Here is a 20,226-nt window from a genome sequence, read left to right as displayed (position 1 = left end):
GTTGAATGGCATGCGACTGGACGTGGCCCATGGGCGCAGCCTGTCCAGGTCCCTCGCAGAGCCCTCCTGCCCCCGGGCAGATCGACGCTGCCTCCCAGCTTGGTGTCGTCTGCAAGCTCAGTGAGGGTGCGCTCAGTCCCCTCATACAGAATGTCAATAAAATACTGAACAAAACCGTCCCCAGTACTGAGCCCTGGTGAACGCCACTGGGGACCAGGCACCAACTGGGTTGAACTCCACTCGCTAGGACTCCTGAGCCTGGCCATCCAGCCAGTTTTCACCCAGCAATCATACACCCACCCAAGCCACGAGCAGCCAGCTTCTCCAGGAGAATAACAAGGGAAACTGTGCCAAAAGCTTTACTAAAGTCCAGGTAAACCACATCCACAGCCTTTCCCTCATCCACTTAGCAGGTCACCTTGCCAAAGAAGGACACTAGGTCAGACTTTGTAATGGGCTCTCCTTATGGGTAAAGTGCTGAAGGGAACAACTTGGCCATCAATTGAATCAGCCAAAGTATGGGTTTCGCTCAAAGGTGAATAGTTTTCTGTGGGATCAGTTTTCTAATCTCATCGACAGTATTACACAAGGATTAGGGCAGGCACGAGGAGGATGGCAGGGGCATGTGTCTAGAAGCAGAGGGTGGGTGCTCTTGCCCTTCTCAGGGGCAGTATGTGCTTCAGCCAGTGCAGAGTGATCATGAAACTTCAGCTTGCTGAAGAACAGCACTATATTTACATACTTGAACTCAGTATCTACAAATCAAGTGCAGTGGACTTCTTTCACTATGGTTTTTGCATAATAACTATTCAGAATTGGTCATAGTGGGAACACTGTTTTGCAGACTGTCAGAAGCTCCCAGCAGAGTAAAGCCAAATGCTAGATTTAAAGGGTGTGTGAATTGTTCTCTGAAATATACGGTGGGAAAGTAATGGCTCTTGTAGCGAGCTTTCTTCCTGTGGGAGGTAGCTAGCAAGATTTTTATAACAGCTCTGTCAGTTTTAGGTTGGGGAAAGGGTGATCTGTTTTAGGCTGAGCATTGGGGTGGAGTTCCATGTTGAAAGAAATAGTAATTTGGGGGAATGAAATGTTGTGTATTGTTTAGCAGTACACGGGAGGAAAAAAAAAAAAAAAAAAAAAAAAAAAGGAACTTTAGCCAAAAAAACTATGTAGTATTTGAAAACTTGACTTGCACAAAGATCTTTCAGAAAGGACAAGCATCTCCATACAGGAAAAAGAAACAACGCACACCTTAATTCATTCATTAAAAGGAATTGGGTTTCAGTCTCTGGTAGACAGAAGTAGCAGGCTGTTAAATCAGAAGTGCTGAAGAAAACTTCCTATAAAAATGTGGATGTGAAGAACTGTTATTAAAACAAGTTGTAGTTAGCACCTATCCATTTGTTTATTTGCTTTTGGTGAGGTGTTCCATTATTTACGCAAAAGTATTTTTAAAATCATTTTGTAGTAATATTGCACATACTGTAGAATCTCATTTTAGCATTCTAGACTTAGAACGTACTTAGAATTTTTACAGTGTAAATTCTTTGCAGTGTGTTCTCCAAAGCTGTTGAAGTGTTTTTTTTTTAGCAAAGAAATGATTATTAACTAACAAAAAATTCTGTGAATGCTGTAATAAATCCCGTTTATTAGAATTGATCACTCAGTTATGTCCCTTTCAGAATGTACATATGCTGATAATCTGGATTTGCAGAATAGGAGCTGGGCTATCAGCAGTACCACACATCATGTGCAATGACTTCTGTGCCCGCTGGAGTATCAAGTCATTCATTTTTCAGTGTTTAATGATATTAATAAATGGGATGAGGTTTGAAGATAGTGATTACTTTTGAAGAAGCACTTAGCTGTAACTGAAAAATCAAACTCTAAACCATCTCTCAGAACTGATTTTAACCAACTGTACTGAAATACACAAGTTTTCAACAACTCCTTGCTCAGTCATTCCCTGAAGTTGTATGTGAGACTAGAAGAACTTGCTGCTGCTTGTGATTCTTTTCCGGTAACGCGAGGCATCTGGCCATGCTACTCAAGCGATTATGAAGATTCTCTTCTTTGAAGTTTGGTGAGCTGAAATTTGTGATACTTAAAATGCCACAAAGTAAAATAGTCTGGTACAAAAAAATGAAATGTTTAGCTGGGATTTTGCCATGCACGTTTTCAGTGAGGTATCTTACCTGACTCATTAACCCTGGAGAGAGGATGTGGCTGGTAAACACCACACGTAGATAGTAACGTGTAAATAACTCCATAGTGAAAATGGCAGTAGCACTTTATATTTGAACCTCCTCTTAGCTTCATGTAAAACGAAAAACAAATGCTAAAATAAAACCATTTTCTACGTGAAGGGTTGCAGCTCCTATTCAAAGATGAATCTTGTAGTCTTGTTTCTGATATTTGAAGTTGGTTAGGCTACGCGCTTGTGAAAGAATGTTTTGAAAATTTAGGCTTTTAGGTGGGTTTGTCACTTCTATTGTTTTTGACTGTGTGGTTTCTCTTAGTGGGTTTCATTTTTTTTTCTTCTTGTTTTTGCAAAGCCTCGTTTAGTACTGAGATTGGTTGAATAAGAAACTATTCATCAATTAAAATTAGCCAATTGCAAATTAACTCTCAAAAAATAAGGCTTAAGGCAGTATTCTGATAATTCGCTGTTGGGATGCTTTAATGTCCTCCTATAGAAAGAGAACATGAATTTGTGTTATTGTAGCTCCTTCTGGAGCTGATGGAATTTCCCGTTTAAATCTCTACCCAAGTAATCAAATATTGGCCTTTCAAATGACTGCTGCAGTCATCCACTAGCTTTTCATTTACAACCTTTCCTTAGTGTGGTCCTTGGCAGCAATAAACTTTCCTATAACCTTTTCTCCTTTGTTTTGTGTATAATGCATGCACCCGATAGTTTTGTGTAATACATGTGTTGATCCTTTTGGAGCGTAGGGCTACTCTGCATCTTAGGACTGAAGCACTGCCACACAAAGCCAAAGAGTTGGGTACAAATAAATGGCTTTGCTGTACAAATGCCTTCTCAGTCCATTCTTAGTATTGGCCTGCTCTCAGCTTGTTCTTTCTTGGGTGCTGTGGGAGGTGGGAGCATCAAAGCAGTACTTCTGCCATAAGTTTGGATGCACCACTTCATTTGTACATTTCCATGGGCAGTTTCACCCATAGCTCTTTACCTTGCAGCAAGTTCTTACCAGCACAGGACTGCTTGTGGCCTTCCCGGTGAAATACACTCTTTCTCAAGGAATACTCAGTTTGGACCCACAGACTTGAAGAGGTGCATGGTGCAGAAAAGTAATATGGAGTTCCTATGGAAAATAACTTCTGTGTTGATAAGATGCAATAATAGTTAGCAAGTCAACTTGCCCAGTCCTGAACCTGGATTGCTGAAGTATGGTAGGCCTGCAGAAGTAGCATGTATGGAGGCAGAATTTTAAATGGAGCTGCAGTGAGGGGTGCAATATATTTGAAAGAAGTACAGGTCAAACATGGACTAGGGGTCAGCAAGAGCCAACAGGGTTGGCAGTTGAACAGGGAAGCAGTCTTTCTGCGTGTGCTGACACACTTAGTGTCCTTAAGTGCACCTACTAATCTAATACAAGGTTTGGAAGCTGCAGTGACTTGGGTTTTAACACAGGGCAGTTTGATTCAGTGGAACGTACGCTCCCAGTTATGTTCAGTTCAGTAGTTCTACTGCTTGTCTTTGCTTTCTCTGCTGTCCTCCAGATCATTTGTGCGTAACAATGAAATATCAGTTTCTTGTTACAGTATTTCTTCTCTGGTCTCTTCTGTATGTGAAAGCTGGATGGCACATCTGCTGATGGCTCTGTTCTATGTTCATGGACGTGGATTAGTGTTGATTTACCAAATGTGCGTTATTTTATACTTTGCTTTGAGGGCTCACCTGCCCATTCCACCTCCCTGCCTTTGCCAGCCAAACAGCTGACGCAACTCTGCAAACTTAACAAGCCACCTGAGCAGTTAAACTGGTTCATTTTTGTTTCTATACATCCTGGCACATGCCAGGATGGTGATGGGAGGGAAGGCAGGTTGTGAATGTGTAGCGCTTTATCAGAGTGGACTTCAGACTTTCTGTTAAATGTCCACAAGTGATAAGAAGAAAGAAAGAAAAGATAGAAAAGGAGCTGCCAGTTGGAAGGCAAAACCAAACCTACGACTCTTCCACAGAGGAATTAGAGGTAGGGTTGATAATGATAATTTTTCAGCTTGTAGAATTTTATAATTTTTCTGTTCTTTTTTTTTTTGTTTTATAGCCTTAACTTCTGTGAGATAAATTTATTTTAGTGTCTTCACTAAAGGTTAGTTGGTAACAGATGAGAATTTTCCATCCTAAATGGAATCAGGACCATGCTCCCGAGTGGTTAATGCTCTGCAGTGGTTAAAAGTGTTGCTACAGTAAGGTTGATCACTGGAGGGCTAGAACTGAATGACATCTCCAATAAAGCAGAAGGTGATCTCTTATTAAGTTGGTCCTTGGAGAACAATCAACAAAATTTGCACTGACAGAGTAGAAGGTATACATTAACAGGAGAATGTTTGGGTCATTCTTGCTTTAGGAAAACAACATGTGGATGTATTTAATTCATTTCTTTGCATGTGTTTTCACAGCCTGTTTTTTTGTTGTTTTTTCCTTAAGTGGGTACCCATAAGCCGTCTGTGTAGATTGTTTGATAATTTCTAACACATTACGTGTGCATATATACACATATAAAACCAGAATACATACCTGAGATCCATAAACCACTGAGAGGATGAGGAGGGTCAGGGGAGATTTGTTCCCCCCAAGATGTACATGCATCTTACTGGATGTTCTGAGAATGTACCAAGTGAATAGATTACAGACAGAGCGTAGTGGATAAGGATGTTCCTGTCTATATCACTTTTACTTTTTACACTAATGTTTGTTGACCATTTTTCTTAAGGCAATGTTGCTATTTGCATGCAGTGCTGTCTTAAAGAAAATGAAAGATTTTACTTAAAGATGGAAAGTTGTTTTTTTTCTCCAAGTTCCCCATCTGTTAACGGAAACGAAGCTAGTTCTGCTAGTATTATCACTAAGAGCCTTTCTCTTACAATAATACTTAATATACATGGAAAAGGGATGAAACCTACTATATGAAGTCACTACAGTCATTCAACATAAAAATGTACAGAACATTGATGTATATGCTATACCATCACAAAAGCAACAAATCAAAATAATTTTCTTTTGATTCTCAAGGCAAGTTGAGAATTACCAGGTGACTGATCCTTCTCTACCTGATGACATTTACCTAAAGCTCTTTGACAGTTGCAAGTCTTTGAGTAGGGACATCTTTTCATTTACCTGTAAAGAAAAAGTGAAATGAATGTTTCCCAGTTTATTTTAAATGATCTGATGTAATTTCTTCATTGCATTGATAATAATCAGCTGTATTTCTGAATGCATACGTGTCAGTGCTTCCTACTTCTTTGTGACACATGGTGGTTGCCGTTAAAGAGTCAAATATTTGTCCTTTGCTTAGTTCACCATCCCATGAAGCCCATTGTTCAATGAAATGCTATAGATGCCCGAAGTCCAGGTGTCCACACTTCTGTAAACTCAGACTTTGGATATATGTTTAAATTATGCCTGCTAGCCAAAGAGGTTGCATTTATTTTTATATGTATTTTGGTACTTGAATTCAGTACTTCCGTGGTAACGCACAAACAAATGTTGTATAAGGAAACAGGTGATATTTGGACCCACCCTATTCCTCTCCAACTCTTCAAGAGGAAAAAACAGACAGTGGCAAAGCGTAGAAAACCAGAAGCCAACAGCTGTGAACATTTCCATTCATATTTAGCCATCAGTTCAGTTGTGTGACTGCCTTCAAACAAACAAGAAAAGAATAGCTGCGTATGAACCATGTGAGTCAACACATGGTAGCTTTCTGAGCAGCATTTAAAGGGATAAAAGCCCTTCTGTTTTGTTAGTTTGTAGAGATGTGATCATTTGTGTATGTATTTGTGTTTGATTTGAAATACTTACCACGATGCTAGCCAGTGATAAAGAAATGGACCACCGAGCTACCACGCAGAATGATTGTTTCAGGAGTGCTTCTTCTCCAGGAACATGCACAGATGGACTTGTCTTTGTCAGGAGAGTGGGGAATAGTTCTAGTTACACTGATTTTAAAGCATTTTCTTGCTTGCGTAACTGGTCAGCTTCTCCTCAGGGAGATGTTCCTCAGCCATTCTGTTTAGTAAGGGAGAAATGCTGCTGTGATGAATTTCCATTTGGAGTTCACTAGAAAGAGGGGGGTGGTTTTGTTTGATCATTCATTTTAAAGGTGGTAAATTAAGTAATTTTTCTTCTAAGTGTATCAAAGACTATTGAACCTTCAGAAAAGCTATATAAAACAATGATAGAATTAAGTGATACTACATCAGGCATTAAGAAGGCAAAGTATAAGAACTTATGCTTCTTATGTTGAGGACTTGATTAAAAACCATGTTGTTTACCCTTTCCCTAAGAAGAAAAGGTTTCTCAATTTGTATGAGATATATTTAAGGATCTCTTTCTTTTGTAATGATATCAGTCTTTTTAGAATTACCTCGTGTTCCTGTCAAAAAGATGCATTTTGTGGTAGACCAATTGAAGCCAAAAGAAAAAGTGTAGAAGGTTGTGATGTGGTTAAAAATTAGAAGTAAGAACAAAGGTGTCTTAAGTGTTTATCTCCCTTTCTGAATGTTGACTTTAAGAACAGGTAATTTATCCCATTGTATGGCCTTAGTCGGTGTTGTGTGTGTGTAGCTAAGGGTGTGTGCTTTCTTTGTCAAGCACAGTTTAGAGATTATTTTTTAAATTAAGTGAGTGCTATATTTCATTTTACATGCTATTTGAATCATACCTGTTTTCAACTGTGGGTTGTATATCTACAGTTTTTCAGACTTGCCTTTTCCCTTTTATTTCTGTCTTGTAAAGCTGTAATTAGAAAATGATGGTGTTGGCATATGACACAAAGTTTTTTAAAAAAAAATAATGTCCAGGCTTTGGCCCATATGATTCTTATTCAGAATAATAATAATAATAATAAAGTAAATGTACTTGAAATTGTCATCTGGGAAATCTTGCTTGGTATTGCTGCCTCCTGTGTGTGTGTTTCTAAGTATGTGTATATATATAAAAATATGTATACAGATATATAGTTATATATGTAATCTTTGAAAATGTGTCTCTTCGTTCACCTGTTCATGAAGTCTAAGTAGTTCACAACAGCTTCTCTCTTCCAAAGATTACTCTGAACTGGGAGAACTTCCACCCAGATCCCCATTGGAACCAGTGTGTGAAGATGGCCCCTTTGGTCCTGTGAAGGAAGAAAGGAAACGGACACCCCGTGAGCTTCGTGAGTTGTGGAAGAAAGCCATTATTCAGCAGATACTGCTTCTCAGAATGGAGAAAGAAAACCAGAAATTACAAGGTTGGTGAAGCTCTTTGTTACACACTACGGTGGTACAAGTTCAGATCTCGGTTTGCTCTGTGGCCTTGGCAGTGGATTGCACCAAACCTTAATGAAATGTGTTAGGGACATACAGGTATATCAGTTTAGCAGCATCTCCCTCAGCTCTCGTTATGGTAGGTAATGATTTACGATTTATTTATTGTAAGTACTTAACCTTATAATTTGTTTACTTCATCTTAATTGCTACTCTTTTAGTATACAGTGACTGAAGTGTTTTAGTCTGGCGCGTAGAAGTGATAATAAGGAATTTAGCACAGTCACTGTCATGAACTTGTTTTCTACATTTCCGTGCATAGGCCTTTGTGTAAGCATTGATCACTGCACTGTTCTGCTTAGCCAGTTTTGGAGCTGAAGTTCTTAAGGAGCTGGCTGTGGACTTCAGCCTATGGGTGCCTGCAGTAGTACATGCACTGTGCAAGCGAGCTTTGTATGAGGTAGCAATGACTTAGACCAGTCTGAAGTATGATGAGAAGGAACGTGAGAAACCTGAATTTGCAGTGGTTCTTAACGCAAATTTTTCTGTGTCCAAATGCTTCCTGCAAGTCTGTCATGGTGGCTGTTTTGACACGTAAAGTCAAAATGCGGGGCATTAACAATATCCATTCTATTGTGGCAGCTGCATACAGAATCACAAGTGACTGTCCTTGAGAGGTGCTCCTTTGAGGATATGACTTAGGAGGACAGAAATGTTTATCTGGCTGATTTTAGATGTTCAGGAAGGGAGTAGCTGCCTGGGTGTGGGGTACCTGGCATGAAAATGGCCATTCTTATTTGCCTTTGTGTAAACTTGGGGAAGGATTGTCTTCCATGAAGAACAGCTGTGGAGAGTAAGGACCCAGCAGTGTGAAAAGTTCAGTATACCAAATGTGAAATCCTTTTTAAACTTGGGCTGAGACTTCTGGCTGTAGGAGAAAATGCTGCCCTTGGACATGGGATATGTTCCGCCACAGCACTTACCCTACCTGTAACCTATTTGCTGCTGGTAGTGTAGCTCTGTTTGGGCCCTGCTATCTGAAGAATACCTGACACCTGAATTTCCTAAGAGTCCCGGAGGTGGCAGGCACATTCCCAAAAAATGCTAAGTCATGTTGTACAAAATTGCTAGTACAACAAAACGTGGCCACGGGAGCCAAATACACAATGCTAGGTGCTATGAGAAGCATCTGGAGAAAGAGGTACTGACAGCAGTGATTTATACCCGAAGGCCTGAGGTGTGCAGTGTGCACTTTGGAATAAAGAAGTTGTCCTAGGTAGCTGCTGCATGAACAACTCAACCAGTGAGACAGTACTTGCAAAACCATAGGATCATAGAATCATTAAGGTTGGAAAAGACCTCCAAGACTATCTGGCCCAACCATCCCCCTACTACCAATGTCACCCACTAAACCATGTCCCTAAGCACCACATCCAACCTTTCCCTGAACACCCTCAGGAGCGGTGACTCCACCACCATCTTGGGCACCCCATTCCAGTGCCTGACTGCTCTTTCTGAGAAGAAATGTCTCCTCATTTCCAACATAAACCTCCCCTGGCACAACTTGAGGCCATTCCCTCTAGTCCTATTGCTAGTTATCTTTACACTGCAGTGAGTACAGCTTTGCAATGTCATGCCACCTGTTCTGATGCTTTTGTCTCTGGGAAGTAAAAGTAAGAATTTCACATGCAGTAATAACTCTGAGTACTGCTATTTAGTACTAAACGAAGTATTAAAATTAAACGTACAGTTGCATTTTTACTGATAAGGCTTGAGTGTGATATTGCGAATTAAGTATCGTCAGTATCTGAATAAGCTTTTTAGTGAAAGCATATTCTATCATCAGTCCTTGTGTGTCACTCTGTCACATTTCTGCACATGATACAAGAAGGCTGAATCAAGCTGTCAGTTGCCAAGCGCCACAAAACAGGTTTGCAAAAGACAAAAAATTGAAAGATTTCTCTGAGTTTGTTTTCATGTGAACTGAAAGTTAAATGCAATTTTTAAGTTATCTTCATACCCAAGTTTAAGACTTCTTAATATTCTAATATATAAATGTTGCATTTTACCTAAAGAAAATGTGAATGCATTAACTGCACTATATGGTTTAGATACACTGTCACTTTCAGTGTGGGCACACAGCTATAATACAGCCTTCACTGCTTGTAATCACATTGTTCTGGTTATGGCCCTTGTACATTTCAGGTGATTTTTAACTGTTTTCAAAATAATTATTTCTACTTCAGGCAGGCAATTGAAGGGAAAAACTGCAAGTTTCCCAGGTACGCTTTCACACTTTATCCATGAAAACAAACAAACAAAACAGAAACAGCACGTAAATGTTTTGCCAGGACTATAATGTTTTTATGTGGACTATAAAGTGGCATAATAAGTAGATGCAACTTTGTTTTTGTGATTTTATTTGGTGCAAGTCTGGTTCACTAATTTTTCTAAGAGTTGGAAATGGATATATCCTGATAGGAAAATCTTGGTTTTTATTTGTGAGTCATTGTCTCTCCTGTTCCTTTAGATTTAAGAATTGCCTAGCTGTAAGGAGCTTTATTTAAGAGGCCAAACACCGTTAATGGATGTAGCTGCATGTAATATCTTAAAATAAACAACCAAACAACAACACCAAAAATCACCACCAACAAAAACCCATGCCACAATTACACCAATTTTTACACTTAATGTTTCAGAGTTAATTGGCTTCAATTTTTGGCAGATTTCAGGATCATTGTTTGCATGATGAAGTTCTAAGTTAGATTAACCCATTTTACAAATATTAAACAGTATTAACTGGTGCATTCATCATATCATTTCCCAGCTTCAGAAAACAATTTGCAGAACAGACGCCTGAAACTTGACTATGAAGAAATCACACCGTGCTTAAAAGATGTGACTCTGATTTGGGAAAAAATGTTGAGTACACCTGGAAGGTCAAAGATTAAATTTGATGTGGAAAAAATACACTCTGCTGTTGGGCAAGGTAAGCACTTTTTGTTATTTTGAGTTGTTGAAGTGTGCGTAAATTGAAAAGGAATAGGGTGACTCTTTAACTACTCCTTATACCCAGGTTCTTGCTGGAGTTGTTTCTCAGGTTGCTGACTACACGAGGAACAATGTTTGGTATCTTCGTGGTTATTTGTATGCACATAACTTTCCCTTTCAGCATTAGCTGCAGTTGTATTAATGGGGTTAAAATACTTGGTGTTCTCTTTTTTTAACATAAACTTTGCTTATGGGAATGGTGTGTAGTACCTCTGTGGATCATAATAGTTGCAACCTGATTTTATAAACAAAGTTGTAATTAAAGAAATAAGTCTGAATAATGCCAAAGACATGACCATGTAAAGAATGGGAAGAAGCTGTGTGCACTGGAAGTTCTGGAAATTCTGTTCCAGCCTGGCTAGTACACGGACACACAAACACTAAACATTGCTATCTCTCTAGAACTGCTTTTTTTTTTTTTTTTTCCTGAGATGAGCAAAGCATGTGCCTCCAGACACCACTGACAGTCTTCTTTGGAAATGCAGGGCTGAATGAGCGGCCCTCATCTTCGTTGCATCAAAATAAATATAACCTAAGGAAGTTTTTTAAATATTCTAAAAAATTGGATTATTGCTCAATGTCATTTATGCCATGGTTGGACCTGAAGGCTGTATGCTCAGTGCTGTATGTAGCTCATGTTGAAGACAGCGTTTTCAAGGAGCTTTCTGTAGTTCTATCCAAAGTTTTTCAATGTGTAAAGGAAGTGTCAAGAATTCACTGCTAGCAGATGCTGTTTAATATTGTAAATCCTGAGCCTACCTATATGCTGTTATCCAAGCAAGTTGCACCAAATTGTCCATTTGTAATGACTGGGTAGCTCCACTTTTCTAACAGTATCACATATCCCAAGCACAGATATCTGCAGAGTACAAAAAAGTCATCACCACGGGTGTCCTTCCTTTCATATAGATAAAGGGCTCTGTCCAGTCACTACATGAACATGAGAAAAACGTGATTTCTGTTGATAGTCCAGTGATGCTGGCCTGCGTTGGTGTTCAAACTAGCACTTAAACTTGAAGTGATGCAAAATAAGTAAATAAATCCCTGCTTAATGGATTGCTACTAATAAACAGATACAAGTAGCCAGCAGATGGGTAAATAATCCATAGACCTTAATGCTACAAACATCTCTATAGAGCCTAATTGTGGCAAAACTAAATTTTTAGAGTGATGTCAAATTTCATATAAATGCAGAAAAGAAAAATGCATTTAAATTCAACTGAACAAGTTCTAGGTTAGATCAAAACTGTTAAAAATAACTTGAGTAAGCAAGGCAAATAAGCAAGAAGTGCAAGATTCAGTAGGCATGGGTCTTAAATTAGGATAGTAAATATGTAGTATTGACCCATAACATATACTATAGTAGCTGTTTAAGTATAATGCATATTTCATTTACATGTACAATGCAGCGTCCAGAGATGAACTCAATATGGGACTATTTCTCTTAAGGGAACTTTAATTCACTTGTAATTTTGCATCTGTAGATGTGTTCTATTAAGCCAATCCTACCCTATGTGAGACATTCAACCTCACTGAGGTTAACAGGACTTTATATGTGTATCTGAAGAGGCACTTTCCCCCACTGCTTCATGTTGGAGACTGTCAATAATCAAGGTTAAGGTCCCTAAAGTAATTTACAGACACACGCTCTAAATATACTTGTGGTTTGGATTCAAATACCATACAGATCTACTAGCATTTCATGGGAAAGTAGTTGTCTGAGTTACAACAGTCTAGTAAAAATAAGTATTGCAGAGAGAAATTCATATCCTTTTGTGCTGATATGAGAGAGTAAAATTGCTGTTTTGTTATCTTTTCATGCAAGATGTATGCTTGAGTTAATTTTTTATTTCTTCTATTGCTGTAGACATCCATACGTTACAAATATAAAGGGGGATAAAAAAGCAAACCTCTGAAAAACTTAAAGCCATAGCTTACTTCAAACTGTAATACCTGGTTCCAGTATATCATGGGTTAGACAGAATACTTGCCCAAATAGGATATTGAATTCTTGTGTAGATGGTATAATAGTGCCAATCTTGTGCTGAATAAGGTATGCATGTAATGATAACCTTTCTGTTCCTTTCAGAGCTTTGCATATACATGCAGATAGAGGTTACTGTTACATATGTGAAATAGTTAAGTAGCTTCATCCCTTGATACAGAGAAAGAAATTTAGGCTTTAATACATTTTTACTTGCAGCAGTCATTCAGCAAGCCCATAGCAAAATTGGAAATTAAATACTTGCTTCCTGATTGCATGGCTGTTGTTGTAGTCTCTAGACCACATCTCATTTGTACTTGTTAATACGTGGGTATATATGCATCCCAGCTTCCTGAAATTTACTCCCAACAGCAATGTCAGTGCTGTATTTGGGGAAAATGTTAATTACTTTTATTGCAGAGCTTTATCATATATTTTAATATAGAAAATTGATGATAAGCATATAGTTTGTCAGAGACCAGCATTACAATTTGTGCTGCTTCCTCTAGTACTTCTTAGACTGAATGTAGCTGCTAACCTTAGACTTGGGCAAACGCACCCTGTTTCCACCTTAAATCTGTCCTGGTACGTTGCTGGTGTCATTTATTGGTGAAGGAAGTAGAAGCACATTAGTTTGATCTGCTTCTATGGTCTACTGGAGGCAGCAGATAGATATCTAGCAGATACGGATCTGCTTGCATATCTAGATACAAGATACAGATATTTAGTTCCTGAAGCCTGTTAGCTCAACTGTAGCTGAACCCTCAGTATGAGTGGGAATTTACTGTTTTAATGACCTTCTTCTCTCAGGAGTACCACGTCACCACCGTGGGGAGATCTGGAAATTTCTAGCAGAGCAATACCATCTTAAACATCATTTTCCAAATAAACAACAACCAAAGGACACACCTTATAAAGAACTCCTGAAACAACTAACTTCCCAGCAACATGCAATACTTATTGACCTAGGTAAGTACAGTAATGTTGTGAAATTAAAATAAGGGTTTTAAGATCTCCAGAAAAGAAATAAGTAAAAGAAAGTAACACATTAAAAAGCATCTCAACATGTAATAATAGGTTGTTAGTAAAAACTGCTTCTGGTCTGGTGTGAGAACTATTACTTGGCACGACAAAGAAAATGTAAAATCTCCACTTCAAGCACAAAGGTCCTTTGCAACATGTGGTAATTAGAGGCTGCTAGATCCATCTCTAATGCATCTGTGTTTCAGATATCAATGGTGAACCCCACAGATCAGTGGAATACAAATTGTCAAGAAAATAAGTCAATATTTAAGTGCAGTTGGTTGAGTAACAGGTGCTATTTATTCCTGATGTCCAGTGTTTTGCTATCTTCCTAAACACCTTTGCTTGAAATGTTGCAGAAGGTTTTTTTGGGGAGAAGGAGGTGGGGGGGGGGGGGGGACGCGGGTTTAAAAGGGTAGCTAGTACATGGTATTTTTACTTCTATTAAAACAGATATGAACAGCTCAATAGCTCTTTTTTAAGTCAATTCTCAGCAGGGTATTCTGCCTAATTGTAAGCAGTAGCTGACTCCTAATTTAGGACAGAGAGTTGCTCTGTGGAGGCACATCTGCTAAATTCCACTGAGTACAGTAGAGATTAGAAACCAAGGCTCTTGAATTTTTGAAGCATCTGTTATAGAATCATAGAATGGTTTGCATTGGAAGGGCCTGTAAAGATAATCTCTTTCCACTCCTCTGCCATGGGCACGGACACCTCCCACAGGTTGCTCAAAGCCCCATCCAGCCTGGCCTTGAACACCTTCAGGTATGGGGCATCCACAGCTTCTCTGGGCAATCTATGCCAGTGCCTCACCACCCTCTGAGTGAAGAATTTCTTCCTAATGTCTAGTGTAAATCTACCCTTTTTATTTAGTTTAAAGCCGTTACTCCTTGTCCCATTGTTATACCCCCTGACAAAGAGTCCCTGCCCAGCTTTTCTGTAGGCCCCCTTTAGATATTAGAAGGACACCGTAAGGTCTCCCCAGAGCCTTCTGTTCTCCAAGCTGAACAACCCCAGCTCTTTCAGCTGTCATTGTAGGAGAGGTGCTCCAGCCCCTTGATCATCTTTCTGGCCATCCTCTGGACTTGCTCCAACAGGTCCATGTCTTTCTTGTGCTGGGGGGCCCAGAGCTGAATGCAGGGCTCCGGGTGGGGTCTCACAAAAGCAGAGCAGAGGGGGAGAATCATGTCCCTCACCCTGCTGGCCATGCTGCTTTTGATGCAGCCTAGGATACAGCTGGCTTTCTGGGCTGTAAGCGTGCATTTGCAGGCAGCTAGGTGGGCTTCAGACAGGCTTTTGGTCTTCTTAATTAGTTTTCCCTTTTTCCTTACATTTATTGTTCAATGCTTATAAAATCGTTTCTAATATTAGGAAGAAACACAAGAAAGGAAAAATAAATGCAGTGAAAGGATTGTGTCCAGTAGGTAGGAGCAGAAAAGGCTGCTGAAAATAATCGTAAAAGAGCAGTTCTCGTGTACCTCAGAAAAACCATGCCATGCTTAACTTTTCCTTCTACATTTCCTGTTCGTCTTCCTTTATCACTTGGGGTTCCTTTTTGTAAAATTGTTTTCATTGATTGACTCTAGCCAAGGGTAGGCTAAGATCACCAAACACAGGAACACCAAAAATCGGTTTGTTCTGTATGACATGGATCACTGTTAAACATTGTTACCGGTTGCTGTTGCTCCCACACAGTTCTCTTAAGGTCTGTATCAGTAGCAGTAACTCCTCCACCCTCCACTTCAGAAGCCATGAGTTGGCCATTTGTTTCATAGATCTCACGAAGTCTTTTGGCATCCTCTCCTTCCCTCACAAAGGCTGCTCCCTTTTCTTTGTGGTTCAGCCCCCAGGCAGCATGCTGCACATGGCTGCTCCTCAGCTGGGTTAAGAATTTTGTGGTATCTTCAGTCATTAAAGGATTTCTAACGTGACAGTAATTGTTCAAATATACACAGTTGTTGAGTCAGATCCTCTCGTGTCTAACCTTTACCTTTGCAAAAGTGCTTGAAAGCAAGTCATCCGATGCAAGTTTTTAACACCTCACTGGTACATGGCTGATTTGCATGTTTTACAGTTAATCCATTGATTATTCTTGGGAATGTAGAGTTGTGGATATTTCTTTTAAGATATTGTTCTCTCCTGCCTTGGATATTTCTATTCAGTTTATTGCCTCGGAAACCAGGAGCCATCCTCAATTTTCCAGGATGTCGTCTCTTGCACATGGGGTTAATTCTTTACTCTCAGTGTTCATCATGGTCTTTCATAATAAAGGAAAAAATAATCTTGTCTTCCAGAGAATGACAGAATTTACAAAGGCTTTTGTGGTAGCATTTGTGGTTTGGGTCTGAGGAGTTGTGCGGAGCAATTTAAGAGTTCCATAATAACTAAGTTTAAATGAATGAATTTACCGTGGAAAAACCTGTTGTTGGGGAAATTTATGCACCGTTAACTAACACAATGTTATGTGGTAGGATGGTGATAATTTACAGGAAAATGTGTACTTGGTTTGGTCTGAATGACTAGTGTATTATTTTCACTGAGGTCTTTTCTGTAAGATGTCATACAGTTTTCCTGCCATACTTCTGTTCTTTACAACTGTACTCAAACAGTATTTGAGTATTTTTCAGTGCAAGTAGAAAGCTATACGCCCTTCCTTCCACATCTTACAGGGATCATCTATACTGAGAGCTGTTCAGGGTCACCTACTTCTTACAAACTCTGTACAGTCTTCAGCATGTACCGAACTGTGAGAAGATCTGTCAAGTTTAGCTGGCGAACTAAGCTTTACGTGGTAAATGAGAATGTTTTCTCCATCTTTCAATCTGTTTTTTGCAACATCTAGTAAAGTAAGTCAAAATGTCAAGGCAGTGCATACGAAACAAAAATCTGGTGGAACCTGCACAGTTCTGCTAAAACTGGTGCGAGCTGAGCTGGGGAGAGTGTCTTGATCTCACCTTTGCTCTGTTTGTCTCACCTGCCAGGTTGAGGAGTGGCACTGGGAAGCGTGTGACACTCCAAGGAGCCTTAAGTGGCCAGCTGGGAACAGGCAGTCGCAATGTGTGCAGATTGTTTCCCTCGGGACTTGGTCACGCTGATTCTAGGAATTCCCCTGGATTGCACAGTGCCAGAAGCAGGTTTTTTGTTTTTGAGAGTCACTTTTGTGCAGACACAGATGGTCTGCTAACCAGTGCCTATCCGTCAAGTCAGTGTATGTGGTATCAGTACCCCTGGCACTGTACGTGGGGATTCTGTCACACCAAAGTGCCACAGTAATAGGTGAGGAGCTTTGTGCAGGGTTGAGTGAGTTGGTTGAGTAAAGCTGAGTCCATGGCGTGGCAGAGCTGACACACGAGAGGGTGTGATAACTGGCAGCTGGAAGCACAGGCAGCCTGAGGGTGGTTTTCTTATGCAGCACTGGGGCTTGCTGGCTGTTCGTGTTTTCTGTCTGGTTTTACACACAAGTACTTTCTCTTCATAGCCAGGTGCTCTGCTTGTAGAGACAGATAACTGCAGGCATTGGTGAATCAGTAACTGCACGCATTTGTTTTTGAGCAAAGTGATTTTGTGGGGGAGCTGTTTGCTAGCCCATTAGCTGAGGGGAGTCCTGGTATTTCCTTAAAATTAAACTAGGAAGCTGAAAACTTTAATGATTCACATTAAAACAGAGTAGTACAGTGCAGTAACAGTGCAATGGGATAGGCAGCTAGAAAGAATTTGCATGTTTTGACTTGCGTTTCTTCAGACTTTTAGAAGTGTTTCTCTTAAGCAGATCTTCAAGAATCCTTCTGAAAGCATCCACATCTCCCTTGAGAAAGAACTTACATTGTAGTGATAATATTTTTAAAAAACTTTCTCAAATTAAGCCAAAATGCCTTGCTGACACAATATGAGGCAAAACCATAGTGGTATTGCCCACGCTTAGTTGAATTGATGGATTTTCAGTTGGCAATACTGCTTTCTGAGAATGAGGAGCATCTGGATGCAGAGTTAAGGTACAGCAGTTACTCTCCTGGCCCACTTCACATGTCACTGCTACTTCAATACATGGCCAAAAACAAAACAACAGTTCTTTGAAGTTTTTTTTTTTTGTATATTTCCTTCTCTGGCTCCGTTTGCACAACTGCTGCAGTCAGTGGGGATTTCAGCTCCTGAACATCAACTTTATGTTCAGTAAATAATTCTTTTCCTGCTAAGTTAGGGTAAACTGATCTCCAGATGCTATCAGTGTAGGAAACTGCTGTACTCATCGCCGGGTGTTTGCTGAACACGGTAGAAATTTGTTTTGTTACGTTATATTCTGGAAATAAAGTAGTTGGTATAAGTACTTACTTTCTCATCCTGGCACTCTTGAGGTATCAGAGTTCATTTCAGTCTCTTAGCAGGGCAAGAAATTGCTCCTAAGTTAAAGCTGAAATTCTTAATTAAGTCAGAGACAGGGCACTCAGAAACAAATCAGATAACAAGTTTAGCACTTTGACTCCTCCATTTACCGTTGTTTTTCTGGTTTTTGTTTTAAGCTTTGCATTTTTATTCTTGCTCAGCTTACGTTTTTTTCTCATGACTTGTATGAAAGGAACCTTGCCTTTAGACTGTACTGTGATAACTTCAGGTGGAGAAGTCTCTGAAACAGAGTGCAAGCTCCCCTACACACATGGAAGCTCAAAGCATCACTTCTGTAGCATTCAGTTATGTGACCAGGCCTGGCCTGGGGAGGCCTGCTGAGAAACGGCATGCTGGAGTCCTGTGTGACAGGCCACAGCAGCTACCGGATGGCAGAAGGACTCTGCCCCGGGCTTTGTCTTCTTGAAACAGGAGCTCTGATGTTATCTGGCTGCACAGCAGCATTCCAGGAGCTAAAGGGTGGGGTGGTGTTTAACAAGTGGGCAACTGAAAAACAAGCTCCACTTACTATTAGAATAAAAGAAGTATTCAAATTCCCTCTCAGTTCAGGTATGTAGTAGGGGAAATGTGATAGGGTGAGGCTTTTTTTTATTATTTTTTTTCCTGAGATGAAAATACTGTCTTTGTAAACACGTTCTGAAATATCTATAGAAGTGAGGTTGTTAATGTGTCTGCTCACAGAATTGGGATATCATCAAATGGCTGAGGTTGGAAGGGACCTCTGGAGAGCATCTGCTCCAGCCCCCTGCTTTAGTAGGGTTCCTGTCAGCCCATTTCTCTGCCTTTCAGGCCCCTCTGAATGGCACCACAACCCTCTGGTGTATCAGCTGCTATTCCCCATTTTGTGACATCTGCAGGCTTATTGAGGGTGCACTCTGTCCCATCATCTAGGTCTCCTTAATCAGGGATCAGGTGGAAGAAAGGTGACAAGCACCCTGACAAGGATCAAGGGCAGCTGGCAGAGTTCCTAAGAAGCTGCTAGAGCTGCCATTGCCATAGCCTTAGCCTTACCTGCCAGCAGCAGGCACCCTCTGCTTCTTAGAAATCCACTGACAGTCCCAGGCAAAAAGTGCCCAGAAGCTCAAGAAGAACTCAGAGGAACAGGGCCCAGAAGCTGCTGCACAAACTGCTGTGACTGTTGGCTGCCTCTGTTAGCCATGCTCCTCCTATATGTTTGCATACCTATAGCTATATAATTCTTGATAATGTAAGGGCTGCAGAAAAAAAAAAGAAAATGTTTTCCTGATTACATATCATGGCTCAAACTAATTGTTCAAGTTACTTATTTGGATTGGTTTGTTATACGGACATGTGGGTTCCAGCTCTGTATGAAAGTTTACACAGATAGGTCAGTCTGGCGTGGAAGTTACCATCTTCTTCCAGAACTGAAAGGCTGGGAATGGTTCAGCTTTACTGCTGCAGCTCTGGAACTAATATAGTTTACCTCAGGCTGGAATCTAAAGAGATGTGGGGAATAAATCCAAAGCCCATCACTACTGGGAAAAGGTTATGCTCCCACAACTCACTCCTGCTCTCCAAGCACCTGTCACTTGTGGTGGTGCTCGTGGGACACTTCAGTACAGCTGAGTGACAGGGCAGAAGACCTAAGCCTCCAAAAAAGGGGATTCTTCTGCCATGTTAGTGACCTGGATCAACTCATGTAAAAGTCCGAGCTTCGTGGTGCAGGAAAGAAGTGAGGACTCATAAGACTGGGAGGGACCAAGATGGGGAGGGAGGTGTTCAGATGCACTTACTGGAAGGAAAAACAAGAAGAAAAGAAGAGAATGAGCCCTGACCCAGAAAACTTGGGTGTTGTAAATCTATGCTTGGATCCTAATAGTTATCTAAAATCTAACACTGTTTAATTTGACAGAAGAGGACTGGGTGAGTCATTGAGCCTCTGAATTGAGTCTCACTATTTTAGGCAACAACCTCCTTGCTATAAGCTCTTGAACAAACTGATCAAGTTCCAGTCATAAGAACCAGTTACTTAGCTGTTCCACACAGCAGTCTGTCCCCATCCCAGACCCTGTCTACTCTGGCAATTTCCAAATTCATTTTGCAGCTACTGTAGCAAAACTACTTAGAGAAACCCTTAACCGTAGGGTATGAATCAATAGTTTTATATTGTTAACTTTCTTACAGACTTCCTGAAGGTTGACTCAGAATGTCTTTCAAAAGGGTCTGCCTTTTGAAAGACTGTTCAATTTGATAATGTGACAAGTTGTTCTTTTTGTTTTGTTTTGTTTGTTCATGGTTTTTCTGGTGTT

General features: G+C 40.2%; 1 protein-coding gene across 9 annotated transcripts in view; it reads left to right on the top strand.

The window, feature by feature from the left end:
* The window catches only part of TBC1D1 (TBC1 domain family member 1), a 111,204-nt gene that overhangs the window by 79,074 nt on the left and 11,904 nt on the right, over nucleotides 1-20,226 (top strand). For all 9 annotated transcript variants that reach the window (XM_035323540.1, XM_035323544.1, XM_035323542.1 and 6 more), the window contains 3 exons: nucleotides 7,296-7,481; nucleotides 10,325-10,486; nucleotides 13,343-13,501. In XM_035323540.1, the coding sequence (XP_035179431.1) occupies nucleotides 7,296-7,481; nucleotides 10,325-10,486; nucleotides 13,343-13,501 (507 nt within the window). The remainder of the gene's footprint in view (nucleotides 1-7,295; nucleotides 7,482-10,324; nucleotides 10,487-13,342; nucleotides 13,502-20,226) is intronic.

The sequence above is a fragment of the Oxyura jamaicensis genome, chromosome 4, assembly GCF_011077185.1.
Source record: "Oxyura jamaicensis isolate SHBP4307 breed ruddy duck chromosome 4, BPBGC_Ojam_1.0, whole genome shotgun sequence".
NCBI lineage: Eukaryota > Metazoa > Chordata > Aves > Anseriformes > Anatidae > Oxyura > Oxyura jamaicensis.
Note: the sequence above shows the minus strand (reverse complement) of the source record. Positions and strands in the feature narration are given on the sequence as shown.